We start from the raw sequence: 15005 nt of genomic DNA, 5'->3' as shown, positions 1-15005 counted from the left end.
CTTTTTTTTTTACATCAGTTAGTGCTGAACCCAGTTGTTTGAAACAGAACATCTGACTTTTCCTTATGTATCAGGAAAAATATCTACTTGTCGCATTCACAACACAAGCTCAACATTTCATCTTATCTCAGCTTGGGAGTGACACTTTGTTCCGACATCTGACTCTGGGGCTCTGTCAGGGAAAGTGACCCCCCCCCCCCCCTCTTTTGTCTCTTTTACCCTTTGTCAAACACATGAGCTCCCTGGACTTTTACCTTCTACTAACCTTGAGTGAAAGGAGGCCTAAATTGGGCCAAAGACTAAGGAGCAAATGAAGGGCAAGTTTCTCTTCCGCACTCTTCCATTAAGTCCACACCCACCACCATGAACGTCACCACTACTCACCTGTTCGGTTTCAACCACCCCCAGTCACACACAACCAACCTCCTTCAATTTCCCCTTCCCCCAAACTCCTCCTTCGACCCCCCCTTTCCCTTGACAGGTAGGTATAAATGTATGCTAATGTCAAGCAGCCTATCTTCTCTGCTTGGGCGAGAGAGGGAAACGTAGGGCTTGTGGGGGGAGAGAGAGAGAGAGAGAGAGAGAGAGAGAGAGAGAGAGAGAGAGAGAGAGAGAGAGAGGCGGAGTAGCAAAGTTGAACTTAAAGACAATTGGATTGGCTGTTCTCGGACTGACACTGCAAGTATGGGGCTGGGAGTAAGTATTGGAACTTGTTGCTCACATGCTTTGGCCTAGTTTTGTTGAAGTCTTGTGGCTCCTTTTGAGGTTATGCTCGGCTAAGTTTTGCTTTCAGCTATTTGTGCATGTGGGGGTCTTTTCAAAATGTTGCCTGACGGACTGACTTTCAACAGATAATTAGCACATGTCTGTCTGAGTGTTTGAGAAACAAAGGGGCAGCCATTTCTCGCATATTTGCCCGTTCCCTCACCAAGGCTCATTTTGTCCCTCTTATCTTTTTGATCCAGAGAGGGAAAGATGAGTACAAACTGGCGGCAACCTCTGATGGCGAGAGCAAGAAAAGCAAGAAGGGGAAGGATAAAAAGAATATGGATGACCTGAAGAAAGAAGTGGATTTGGTGAGTTCTCTGCGTAAATGGCGGAAAAGGCATGAAATGTGGCGACCTTTTTGAACCCGAAAACCAAACCGTCCTGCCTGGAGTCATGCATGACCCATCTAAGGCTCTGTCACGCCACCGTTGGCTGCCATTGGTCACCGTCATGGCCTGGACAAACACTCGGCTTTGACCTCATGGCGTAGTCACATGAAAGGAGGCTGTGTGCCCTCAATTTCACAAGAGCTGCCTTCTAAACGGATACAAGCGCCGTCACGTGTTAGTCATTTCACGCTGTAAGTTATTCAATCTCTGAGGGAAGCAGTACTAGCCATTAGAAGCACTTTTCAGCACAGAAACACTAACTTGACGCTTTTTGTGGAAACATAGTTGCTCAAGTGTAACTGCTCTGTGTTGTTGCACAAGAGAATATTTAATTTGACATATCCTGTGTCGGAAGAGACGCAGGAATGCCTGTCAGTGCTTTCAGGGCTTTTTTAAGGCATGAAGAAGTGTTATAATTTTGTCAAGGTCACGAAACAGTTCCAAGTTCACATCAAGAAAAAAAAATGTTTTGTGTCAATACACAGAGAAGTTCTGTGTCCCAGTCGATTGCCACAATCAAGTATTTGCCACTTGGCAGGAGGAGCTTTGCAAATATTCTGTCTGTGTGCTGGAGGAAGGAAATAAGGAGAGTGTAACCTTCAGATCTGACAATGTCCTTCACTGGGTCGGGTCATGATGTCGTCGTTTGTGAGCACAAACTTAAATACCGGGGACTGAATATACATTTTTCACAGTCAAATCAAGTCAAGTCAAGCCAAGTACAACTTTATTGTCAAATGTGCAACATACAGCACAGATGAAATTTCTTCCCTCTCAAAGAACAGTTAACATAAAATGACAAAATAAAACAACACAACACATAAGACACAGACAGTCGTGCAATCTTAACCACTTTTCCTGCATACACTTTGTTGTCTGAAACAGTTATAGGTGAAAGAGGAGCGAACAAAAGTGTCCTTTTCACCAGTGGATCAAAGACGTCATGCTGAAAATGTGCACACGTCTGCTACAGTCCAACTTCCGCTCAAATAATATAAAATGTTCAGACATTTTTTTTTTTTTTGCGTCTTTCTTTGAATAATGTTTGATCAGTTGTCTTAATTGACATTGACAAGGTCACATTGATCAGTGCTGGTTGAGATCAGCTTACTAAGCACCTTTCGATGCATGTACAGCATGTTCTATGGTTGGTGGCCTCTACCGTATTTTGAAAGAGTCCCACGAATGTGTCTTCCCATTGCAGCTGAATTTAAAGTACACACGCAATAAAATTGCTCTTCGGATGAAATATTAATGATTATGAGCCTCAGTATGTCTGAACTTGAACTCAAAGTCCTCGCACCACTGAAGGACATAGTGGAACCATAACAACTGTATTAGCAGCTTGGCGTCACCCACAACCATCCCTATTATTCAGTAACCTTTTCAAAAGCTTTTCCATTAAAGTTTGCCGTTGTTTCTCAAAGGAAAGAAACAACTGCGGCATTAGTGAAACAATGATGAAGCTGTTAATGATTATTTCATTCTTTAATGCAAATCTACACAGTGAGTCATGAATGGAGATGCGTGCATATTTATCTCAATGGTGCTACATCTTCTCTTGAATGAAGACTGAGACTGAATTCTTATTTAATGTCTGAACTTTGAAAAATGTTTAAAATGCCTTTGAGTGCCATCAAATTTGGAGGCTGGAATTAGATAGAGGACCGGTGGTTTATCATCCGTAATACATCTAGCTTTTTACTTGTGGGCGTTCAAACACAGATGCTGTGTAGGCGCATGCATGCACGTCAGAGCCTCTTGTTCATATCCCTCACTCATATCCCTCTTGGTTACATCACTTTTCTAAGTAAACACATGAAGCAGTGTGTAAGCCATGTTGACACGGCTATTGTTAAATGCCAAGCACTTAAGCAATCTTCTGGTGCAGCAGTGGTTCATTGGGTGGAAATTTCTTTCAGCAGACTCATAGCCTGCATTTTAGCTGTCATCTTGGAGTTCCCTTTAGAGGAAATGACAGTCAATTTTTCTCCAAAGGGGATTGTTACTGAAAATCTTTCTCACTGTCTCTTCTTCTACTTTAGGATGACCACAAGCTCACCTTGGATGAACTTCATAGGAAGTACGGAACCGACCTGGCTAGGGTGAGTTTAGATTAGAATGTGTCTTACGGTTATTGTGTTCATGCCCAAACAAGACAGAACAATTCAAATAGATACAAGAGATTCAAATAGTACTATAAATAAAAACACTCACCAGCAGCATGTACATACTTGTCCCTCGCCGATATTAATATAGTGGTAGAAAATAGATTTACAGATGATTATCCATCCATCTTCCGAACCGCTTAATCCTAACAAGGGTCGCGGGGGGAGCTGGAGCCTATCCCAGCTGTCTTCGGGCAGTAGGCGAGGGACACCCTGAACCGGTTGCCAGCCAATCGCAGGGCACACAGAGACGAACAACCATGCGCGCTCACACACACACCTAGGGACAATTTAGGGTGTTCAATCAGCCTGCTGCGCATGTTTTTGGAACGTGGAAGGAAACCGGAGCACCCGGAGAAAACCCACGCAGGCCCGGGGAGAACATGCAAAACTCCACACAGGGAGGCCGGAGCTGGAATTGAACCCAGTACCCCTACACTGTGAAGTCGACGTGCTAACCACTGGACTACCGGGCCGCCTACAGATGATTATATTAAATGTTATTATTTTGAATCCATCTCTGTTCCATCTTACATCTCCTCGGGTCTTCATAGACATGGCTGCCTTCATTTAGCAATTTCTTTATTCATTTTGTCAAACAAATTTCAGCTTGAGGGCGACCTGGCTGAGCACGAATGGGATCCGACTACAAGCACAATACAACCTCACATAAACCAGACACTGGACTGATGTTGATTATCTCCTGAAACTTGACCTGTCTCAGTTTTCCCCAAAACAAAGTCTTCATTCTCATTGACTCTCACAATTTTTTTTTTTTTTGCTCTCTAACAAAAACATGACCTTGACTTGAGCGTCTGAGTACAAACTGTTCCAGAATATCACGACCTTGCTCCTTGCCATTATCACACATTTAATTTTGGACACAGCAACTTTTTAAATGTTTTTTTTTTTTTTTAACTGTACCAAACTTGAATTCTTCTCCCCATTTTGCATATACTGTACACGCTCATTCAATGAATTATTCTTTTTGAATTCTTATAATTGTTTCACCCCTGTTTAGGGTCTGTCTTCCACCAGAGCAAAGGAGATTCTGCTGCGGGATGGTCCGAACGCTCTCACGCCGCCACCCACTACCCCTGAGTGGGTGAAGTTTTGTAGACAGGTGAAATTAATTTCCATTCTGGATTGAAGTGATTCAATATGAACAATTTCTCCATCATGTTCATTGTGAATTCCAAATATCTCCTTGCTAGCTTTTTGGAGGTTTCTCGATGTTGCTCTGGATTGGCGCCATTCTCTGCTTCCTTGCATATGGCATCCAGGCTGCCTCTGAAGATGAACCCGCCAATGATAACGTAAAACAGTCTTTGTGAGCGTGAGTGTGTGAAGCATGTTCGATCAACACTGTTTGTTTAACAATTCCTGCTCTTGCAGTTGTACCTGGGTGTTGTGCTCTCCGCTGTCGTCATCATCACCGGCTGCTTCTCCTACTACCAAGAGGCCAAGAGCTCCAAGATCATGGAGTCCTTCAAAAATCTTGTCCCGCAGGTGAGCTTCGACTAATCCAGATCAACTTTCACACGGAGGCGCCAAAGATGACCTGCCTTCATGTTTCATACACAGCAAGCCTTGGTTATCCGTGACGGAGAGAAAAACCACATAAATGCCGAGGATGTGGTGGCGGGAGACCTAGTGGAGGTAAAAGGTGGCGACAGGATTCCCGCGGATCTACGAATCATCTCTGCCCATGGTTGCAAGGTTAGTATTCATCTCATGAAACAGGCCTTTGTTTGGCATGCTGATTTAAAACAGGCCATCTTATAATGCATTTTTTTGTTTATTTCACCATGGCTCTCGCCGTCCAGGTGGACAACTCCTCTTTGACTGGTGAATCTGAGCCACAGACCCGTACGCCAGACTTCTCCAACGACAACCCCTTGGAGACGAGAAACATTGCTTTCTTCTCCACAAACTGCGTCGAAGGTCTTGCTTATGACAAACCATCAGCAAGGTATTTGTTTCTCGAATCTTGAATGACCTTGAAAAACCTTTCTACAGGCACAGCCAGAGGAATCGTCATCAACACAGGAGACCGCACCGTCATGGGGCGCATTGCGACCCTGGCATCTAGTTTGGAAGGCGGCAAAACTCCCATTGCCATTGAGATCGAGCACTTCATCCATATTATCACTGGTGTAGCAGTCTTCCTGGGTGTGTCCTTTTTCATCCTCTCCCTCATTCTTGGGTATGGGTGGCTGGAAGCCGTCATCTTCCTCATTGGTATCATCGTCGCCAATGTGCCGGAGGGCCTCCTGGCAACTGTCACTGTGAGTTTTGCTGGAGTTCAACTCTACTAACTTGTTTTTACTTGTTTGAATGCCACCATAACGCTGGATGTCTCCAGGTATGTTTGACTCTGACTGCCAAGCGGATGGCCAAGAAGAATTGCTTGGTGAAGAATCTGGAAGCCGTTGAGACCCTCGGCTCCACCTCCACCATCTGCTCAGACAAGACTGGAACCTTGACCCAAAACAGGATGACCGTTGCCCACATGTGGTTTGATAACCAGATCCACGAGGCAGACACTACTGAGAACCAAAGTGGAACATCCTTTGACAGGAGCTCTGAGTCCTGGGCTGCCCTGGCCAGAATTGCTGGACTCTGTAATCGTGCTGTCTTCCTGGCAGAGCAGAGCAACATTCCCATCCTAAAGGTATTAACTCGTTATTTCGTCACTGTATCGGGTCCTGGACTTTTTGGTTTGTGCTGCAAAAAAGAAAGTAAAAAAAAGTGTGAATAATTGACCAATAGACAAGGATATCTATAACTTTGTTATAAAGCCGTGTTTAATTAATTGGTGGACAAAGCTGATGTCATCGACACAGTAATATATAGGTGTTGATTAAATCAAAGACACACGGTGAGTTTCTCAGCAGTATGAACGGGGAAGAAAGCCACCGCAAACCAAATGAACAACAAATCTTCATGAAAAGCTTTCTGTTTAATGAAATGTTTTCATAAATGGCTTTAGTTCCTTGGCAGATATTCCAGATCGGTTCCATAATTGACACCACCAAACTGTGAAAAGTATGCAAAATAGCACTTGTGGTTGTAATGTTTCCACTGATCTGACTACTTTCAATTGACAGAGGGATGTAGCTGGAGACGCCTCTGAGGCCGCTCTACTCAAATGCATTGAGTTGTGCTGTGGATCTGTCAAAGGCATGCGAGAGAAATACCAAAAGATTGCCGAAATCCCCTTCAACTCCACCAACAAGTACCAGGTAAACAGCAAAAAAAAGGAAAAACATGAATGCAGATAATCCGCTCACATATGCCCCCTGGTGGACGGATTCTTCATTGCCTTACTAAGCCATTTTTGGACAGTGAATAAGGTCCAACAAAGAGACAATGGAACGTTATTTCACGTTTATATATTGACCTGCTTAACATCCCGTCTGGCTTGCGTTTAAAAATAAGGTTTACCTGACTTGTTTTGCAGCTCTCCATCCATAAGAACTCAACCTCTGGAGAGACCAAACATCTGCTGGTCATGAAGGGTGCTCCAGAGAGAATTTTGGATCGCTGCTCCACCATCATGATACAAGGCAAAGAACAACCACTCGATGAGGAAATGAAAGACGCTTTCCAAAATGCCTATGTTGAGCTCGGAGGACTTGGAGAAAGAGTGCTTGGTAAGTCCTTGGAAAAATCTGAGGTCAGGAATGGGCTCCGAAAAAATAGCCATTGGATGTTTTGTGGCTTTTCTTTGGCCAATCTGGTTTTCTCCATCAGTTCAAAATCACAAACAGCATGTTACGTTCAATTACAAATCTACATTGCTTGTCAGTGTGATTTGTCTGACTGACTGGTGATATGGATAGAAATGGATGTCTAAATGATATCAAACACTTTCAGGTTTTTGCCATTTCAATTTGCCTGATGATCAGTTCCCAGAGGGCTTTGCATTTGACACTGATGAGGTCAACTTTCCTACCGAGAAGTTGTGCTTCATTGGCCTCATGTCCATGATCGATCCTCCTCGTGCCGCTGTGCCAGATGCTGTTGGAAAATGCAGGAGCGCTGGAATCAAGGTAAAATTACATTCGAAAGTGCCGGCGAATTGTGTCCATTGTCACTCATTCCATCAACAATTTTACCTTCCTCAACTCCCAAAGGTTATTATGGTAACAGGCGATCATCCAATCACGGCCAAAGCCATCGCCAAGGGCGTTGGCATCATCTCTGAGGGCAACGAGACAGTTGAAGACATTGCAGCTCGCTTGAATGTTCCAGTGTCCGAAGTCAATCCCAGGTTTGTACTCATCTCAGACCTTGTGACGGTTGGTATTTTAAAATATTCGCAACATTTAAAATATACCCTCTTTCTGAAGCTGATCTTTAAATCACCTTCTGCACTGCACTCAGCACAAACGCTTTTACCCCTGAGTCATTGCAGACAAATAAATCTGGACTTTCACAAACACATTAATCACTCTGCTGCGCCTTCAGAATTTGTAACTTGATTGCCTTCACCGCAGAGCAAATCTTTTTTCTTTCCTAGAACATGTTTTCACCCTGTATTTCCGGGAAGTTGGCTCATCAGAGTTGTGACAGTGAGACAGCATTTATTCCACTTGTCCATTTCAGGGACAACGCTCCAAAGCTGGTCACACAACTTCACGCATTGCGTCTTTCTACCTCTGTTAAACCTCTGATATTATGTCTGAAGCCGGTAAATTGCTGCGTCGACATCAACCTCAACTCTGTATCGGTATCAGACACACAGGACAGCCGCGAAAAAGATGTGAAACCATCGGCTTAGATGGTTTGTGCGAAAGAGGCTTATGTCAGTGAGATAAAGCGCCGCAGCTGCCACTCAAAGAGTATGAAGCGATTCATTGTCTGCATTTATGAGGTGGCTCTCAAACTTTGTTTCTGGTTCACTTTTCTTCTTCTTTTGCCCCATATTTTGGACTTGCACAAACTGTGATCGGCATCTTCTCTTTCCATTCATTGTCCTGCAGTGTTTAGCTCCCCTCATTGGGTACCAAACAACTTTATTTGTTACCCAAACAAAAGTGTGTCAGCACATGATACCTTCGGGTTCAGTTATTTTGGTACCCTGAGCCACATTTTCACAAAGAGCTTCAGTTCAATTCACAATTCACTTGACTATGGCACAAGTTGAAACAGTAAATGATGATCCGCCTTGGGCTTCCACAGCAAATTATTTTGGCAGGATGTAAACGTTGTGACACCAGAGCAGCATGTTGGTCAACAACAAATTAAATAAGTAAAATAACATACCACACATATCATCATTTCTCAAACCATTATAAACAATGGTATTTCAAAATTTCTGTCATCCACTCAATGTGTGTTGAAAAGCAGGGCGGTGCTGTTTCCGCCCTATAAAATGGAAAAAGCTGTATTGCAGTTAACTGAACCAAACCAGGATGTCAGCTCATGCTACCTTGATTCCCTGTTCAGAGACGCTAAGGCCTGTGTTGTCCACGGTGGGGAGCTGAAGGAGATGACCTCAGAGCAGCTTGACGACATCCTGAGGCACCACACCGAGATTGTCTTTGCCAGAACCTCCCCGCAGCAGAAACTGATCATTGTGGAGGGCTGCCAGCGACAGGTCGGAAATTCAGTCGTATGCATGGCAACTCTTGTGAAAAGTTGCTGACAGCTCCCTAAATCTGTTGGTCGCGCGTCACCATCCAGGGAGCCATTGTTGCCGTGACTGGTGATGGCGTCAATGACTCTCCAGCGCTGAAGAAGGCTGACATAGGTGTCGCTATGGGGATTGCTGGATCTGACGTCTCCAAGCAGGCGGCTGACATGATCCTGCTGGATGACAACTTTGCCTCTATTGTCACAGGAGTTGAAGAAGGTAATGTGGTGTTTTTCAGATGACACTTGTCAGTTGCACAGTCATGTTGGCTCCTCCGTCCGTGAGTAATATCCATGTAAACATGTTTGTTTGCTTGTATTCCATTGCTCAGGCCGCCTGATTTTTGACAACTTGAAAAAGTCCATCGCCTACACACTCACCAGCAACATCCCTGAGATTTCGCCCTTCCTCCTCTTTATCATTGCTAATATCCCCCTGCCTTTGGGAACCGTCACTATCCTCTGTATCGACCTGGGAACTGACATGGTGGGTGTCTGATATCTTTGAGGAAACTTTGGTCCCAACTTTCCGCTGTGACATTTGTGTCTTGTTCACCGCTCCCCAGGTTCCTGCCATCTCCCTGGCATACGAAGCAGCCGAGAGTGATATCATGAAGAGACAGCCGAGAAATCCCAAAACAGACAAACTAGTGAACGAGAGGCTTATCAGCATCGCCTATGGACAAATTGGTACTTTTATTCTGCTTGAACCCGGAAAATAAATACCCACCTTGTCTCTTACAAACAGAAAGCTCCTCTGTATTGCTTTATGTCTCAGTTCTGAAGTTCTGTGTTGCGATCCTCCACTAGGTATGATGCAGGCCACGGCAGGCTTCTTCACGTACTTTGTGATCCTGGCAGAGAACGGCTTCCTGCCCATGGACTTATTGGGAATTCGAGTGCTCTGGGATGACAAACATGTAAATGACCTGGAGGACAGCTACGGGCAGCAATGGGTCAGTGATGCTCATAGAAAGCAGTGACTTTCAAAAGCCTAAAATTATACATTTGTTTCGGAAAGGGCCCGAATGGCATTTGATTTTGTTTGTCTGTTTTGTTTCCATCCAGACATACGAGCGAAGGAAGATTGTTGAGTTCACATGCCACACAGCCTTTTTCGCCAGTATTGTCATTGTGCAATGGGCCGATTTGATAATCTGCAAGACCAGGAGGAACTCTATCCTGCAGCAGGGCATGAAGTATGTCCATGTTTGTATGATGAAAGAGCTGTTTCTGTTGAAGCTAATGTTTGTTTTTCATGGCAATAATCATATGGAAAAAAAAACAAATTTTGCACCAACAGAAAATTTGCAGAACTCACTTTTATTTACATATAGCACTTTAAAACAAAAAAAACATGAAAATGACTAGAGGGTGGGGATTACGATACTTGTGTATTCACACAAGTCATTTTCCAACTGAATCACTCAAAAAGCTGGCGATACAAATCAGAAATGGACAATTTACCAAATTTTGACGGTCAATTTGTCATTTCACCATTTTTTCAAGCCAAACCAAACTGTAATTGTCAGTCCGTCATGTTATTCTAACTGCGCTTCCATCAATAAATTTCACCGGTCCGCCAGTGTGTCTGTCAACTGTCAATATTGATGCAGTGCCCACCTCAAGTAGAAAGCACCTTTTAGATTAGATGGTGAGCGGGGTGGGCTTGCCATCTTGCCTCTCGCAGAGTTTTCACAAGTAAAAGCCAACAGAACTAACTGTGCTAATTATTTTCCCCCCCAGGAACCGCATACTTATCTTTGGACTGTTTGAAGAGACAGCCCTGGCTGCTTTCTTATCATACTGCCCTGGCATGGACGTTGCCCTAAGAATGTACCCTCTCAAGTGAGTAAATATGCACAATCACTAACAATGTCCCAATATTCCTTTTCAACGCCTTTGTGTGAGGTTTTGTTCACCATTGACAGATAAATTGTTGCTGTACTGTTCTTTCGCGGTGAACTGTAATGAGCCAAAAGGCAAAGTTCACCCTTTGTTACCTGAGAGGGACTCAGAGTAGAGTCACTGCTTGGGATGCCTTTCGGGTGCATGAGGGGATTATTAGGCTTGTCCACCTGGGAGAAGGCTTTGGATGGGGCCAAACTAACTATGCACAATTTTGTACATCTCCCCCCCATTCATACCCTTGCCCATACTCTATGTATAGCATATTTTCATTCATTCTTTTAAACCACTTTATATTTCGACATTGTTTTGATTCTTCAATTGTACAGTTGACAAAATGACAAACATTTGTGTCGATAGAAGCAATACTGGAAGGTAACTTTTTGAACCCTGGGCCTAAAAGGCAAATATTTTTCCATGTTGAACAAAGTAAAATCCCAGGGCCTTGGGCTCACAAGTAAAATCGTTGAAGTTACCACCAGGGACATGCTGTTGTACCCCTAAAACTGGAACCCATGTAGAATGTGGCACAGGACACAAAATTTAACAACTCACCTTCCCATCATTTGTCATGTCTAATCTCTGTGGCTGTCTGTCTATGACCTCAGGCCGTGCTGGTGGTTCTGCGCCTTCCCCTATTCACTGCTGATCTTCCTCTATGATGAGGCAAGAAGATACATCCTCAGACGCAACCCAGGCGGTAAGATGAATTTTTTTCCTCTTCTATCAGATGTTTGAAGAATGGTTGCTAAATGTGGTTGGTGTTTATCAACTATTAACATGCACGTAGTTTAATGCATGTAGCAAAGAAGTGAGCTGGTGGCAGTACTTTTCATTCCATAATGGCGTGACATCAGCATTCCAGCATTCATAGCAAGGCTGACCCAATATGTGCATGCATTTACAACATTCAATGACTCAGTGCGGATCAGCGAGCCCGAGCAGATGGTGGGTCCTTGTGGGATTTGAACTCTCAACTCAGCCATTGTTAATGCTTGATTCTACCCACTGCCTGAATGAAACAAGCAGAACCTGTATGCAGGCTTATGATGATGCAGCTGCGTTTCGATACACAGAGTTTGTGTGTGTGTGTGTGTGTGTGTGTGTGTGTGTGTGTGTGTGCGCGCGCGCGCGCATGCGTGCTACATCTGAGCCTTGCGGCACACATGGGTGAGTGCTGCCCATCCATGGTGAACAACGTGACTGTCACGATCACAACTAAAACCAAACATTCCAACCTAAAACATTTTTAGTGCAGCTCAACATTCATAAAAGTTGGTTTGTAACAAAATTAGATTCTCCCTTTTTTTTTTGCTCAAGAATGATGCTATTATCTCAGGGATTCATGCAACAAATGCAACATCCGCCTCATCTCAACGGAATTAATCTTGTATTAACTGTAACAGCAACAGTGGTCACATTCACCATGAGATGATGATATTGCCAGTATTTACTATGAGTATACTAGGCACGCACGGTATATATATTTTTTTTTTTCAAACAGATGCTATAAAATTCTTGTTTCTCAAAACTGAAGCCGATGACGGATTGCGGGTTCATTTTTTGAGTTAACTAGTTTGTGCACACCTGAAGGAAAGAAATTCTCAAATATTCAGCTTCGTGCATAAGGAAAAGATACAGGGAATGAATATCACCTGGCATGTACATGCAAATGAGTACCGATAGTCATAGACCCATGATTGAAAATGCAGATCCCCCTCTAGATGTTCTTTTGCTGAAATAACTATTCTATGTCACCGTCCTGGATGCACATTACTGATAAAAAAAATTTAAGAATAAAGGCTTCTAGGAGTCCACAAACTCTTGGATAATGATTCATAAAGTGCACTAAAAAGTATTGCAACCTCAAAATGTGAATTGAAAAAAAATATATAAATATAGTGAATGCACAACTGAACTCTCCATATCGCACCGCCCTGTAGAGTTTGAAGTTCTCATACATCCACCGCGAGGTCAGACCTAGCATGCTAGCAAAGCTAGTCAGGCTAACATCACATCCATAAATCAGTCATGGTACTTGTCTGCTTATTTCCACTTTTCAGTGGTTTATTAATTGACAAAAGCCAGAGCCCTCAATGATGGTAACGGGTTGATTATCAAGCACCCATCATTTCCCTCATGAAATTACAGATTGTTTTAGCCCTTGAGTTATCTCTGGCAAAATGTTTAGGATCTTCTTCAAGAATGGCTTTCGGGTAGTCTCTTTAAAGCACAGGTGTGTTTGTGGGCTTTCAAAACACCGTCGTAGCAATGTTTTAGTGGCCGATAAGATATGTTGTGTTGAAGCTCGATTTTATTCCCCTCCTTGCGGAAAACACAATCGATGCCATGCTTGTTTGCTGTGAGCTCAACGCACGTTTATGTCAGTAACATGTATCACATGACCCACGCTGCGTTCGTTATGAGCAAGCTCAAGTTCCAAGGTTACAACAGGCCTATTCTGTCACGTACCGGAGGTGGTGGAGGACCCCAAAAAGCAGGCAGGAAGGAGGAGCAGGGTGTACTTGACCAATTGTATTGATAAAAACACAGAAAACTAAATCCAACACAAAGTACTAAGAACAAAAATAATCCAAAGTATCAAACAAAAACCATGGCTGAAGCTAAAAAACTAACAGTGACCGAAACATGACAGACAAGCAATGACCCGACAATGAGTGGTCGTGCTGGGAGTCCTTTTAAACAACTAATGACATAATGACCAACAGGTGTGCAGCTGCAGGCGGAGCCCTACAGTGCCACCTGTTGGCCGCAAACAGAACCATGACATGTACGATATAAAGGAGTGCCCCGACCTTAAAGTACTGCTTCATAAGATTGAATTTCCATCTTTATTCTCGGATTTTTTATTTATTTATTTTTTTAATCAGAGCTTTGTATAATGTGATCGGATTTGATCATATGATAATTCTCTGGTCAATAATTATTGCGCATTCATAGAGAATACTCTCTGTGTGACCTTCTGGCAAAGCTGCTAATTAATTGTGTCTCCTTTGATTTCTAGGTTGGGTGGAGCAGGAGACCTACTACTGAGCCCGAGTGGGACATTATTTACTGCCATGTTACATACAAGCTTGAGGAACCACACAGATTCCATCAATAAACTAATTTCCTTGATTTACATGTCAATAAACATCACCCAACTATTATGTAAAACAAGGCTACTTGCGACTTATTTCTGTCAACATGCTTTTATTTTTGCTTCAAGGGACGTGCAGGGGTGGAAATTGCACTTGGAGGGTGGGAGGGGTTTTAAGGGTCAGCGGTTATGCACCAGTGAATCACGTCTGGTCAACAAGCAAAAGGATTTTCTGCCTCAGCTGCTCCAAAAAGTTGGGTCCTGGAGTTGTATGCAAAGTTAGAGCGCAGCAAGAAAGGAGAGTATATTAACAGCCCTAAGATACAAAACATTAACTGGGCGAGATTCTGTTGGTGTACTAATCATCCCATCTGTTAATCGTGTCAGCATTATCTACAGCAACCAGAAACAGCGTGTGTGTCAATGCATGTGCGTGTGTGTCAATGCATGTGCGTGTGTGTGTGTGCGTGTGCGTGTGTGTGTGTGTGTGTGTGTGTGTGTCCATTATCTCAAGAGCCGGTGTTTGCAAAGGGTCACACTGTTGAGCATTCATTCAACGAGACCCTAAGTGAACTCAAGCTATCACCTCTGTGTTTACCTTTGTCATCATTAAGGACCCTTCACTCCTCCTGTGTAGGTTCACACTCACTTTTTACATATATTGTATATATATTACAACACAACACATAAGACACAGACAGTCAATCTTAACCACTTTTCTGCATCCTCTTTGTTGTACGAAGCAGTTATAGATGAAAGAGGAGAGGATCCAAGTGTCCTTTCACCAGTGGATCAGGGGCGTCATGCTGAAAATGTGCACACGTCTGCTACTAGCTAAGTTTTGAAAGCAAACACGAAGCTGTAGCGTCCATTGACGAAAAGTGATTGGCTCACATTTCCTGTCCCACGTAATCCGCTTCAATTCCAAGGCGCGACTCCCAGTTCCACATACGCATCGGTGCTCTGCGCTGACGGTCCTTTCTTCTCATCGTCGGCTCCTCAAGCCATGCATCCATCCAGCTGCAGACTGTC

At 43.6% G+C, this 15005-nt stretch overlaps 1 protein-coding gene across 1 annotated transcript; it reads left to right on the top strand.

Annotated features, from left to right (window-relative positions):
- The first annotated feature begins 512 nt into the window (after window positions 1-512).
- LOC109507252 (sodium/potassium-transporting ATPase subunit alpha-1) lies at window positions 513-14054 on the top strand. The gene is made up of 23 exons (XM_019856552.1): window positions 513-696; window positions 966-1076; window positions 3203-3262; window positions 4347-4448; window positions 4540-4641; window positions 4721-4834; window positions 4910-5044; window positions 5152-5269; window positions 5345-5613; window positions 5691-5999; window positions 6436-6570; window positions 6789-6981; window positions 7205-7380; window positions 7465-7601; window positions 8780-8930; window positions 9017-9185; window positions 9298-9452; window positions 9532-9655; window positions 9776-9921; window positions 10034-10164; window positions 10712-10813; window positions 11482-11573; window positions 13899-14054. Exons 1-23 carry the CDS (start codon window positions 685-687, stop codon window positions 13925-13927), a joined length of 3072 nt encoding a protein of 1023 aa, XP_019712111.1. The 5' UTR covers window positions 513-684; the 3' UTR covers window positions 13928-14054.
- Window positions 14055-15005: the final 951 nt, after the last annotated feature.

This window comes from Hippocampus comes, unplaced genomic scaffold, assembly GCF_001891065.2.
Source record: "Hippocampus comes isolate QL1 unplaced genomic scaffold, H_comes_QL1_v1.1 scaffold283, whole genome shotgun sequence".
Lineage (NCBI taxonomy): Eukaryota > Metazoa > Chordata > Actinopteri > Syngnathiformes > Syngnathidae > Hippocampus > Hippocampus comes.
The sequence above is the reverse complement of the archived record's forward strand: the minus strand, read 5'-3'. Positions and strand labels throughout refer to the sequence as shown.

Coding starts and splice junctions, on each gene's coding strand:
- LOC109507252 (XM_019856552.1), top strand. Junction 8,931..9,016: donor TGGAGGGCTGCCAGCGACAG/GTCGGAAATTCA, acceptor GTCACCATCCAG/GGAGCCATTGTTGCCGTGAC. Junction 9,453..9,531: donor TCGACCTGGGAACTGACATG/GTGGGTGTCTGA, acceptor ACCGCTCCCCAG/GTTCCTGCCATCTCCCTGGC.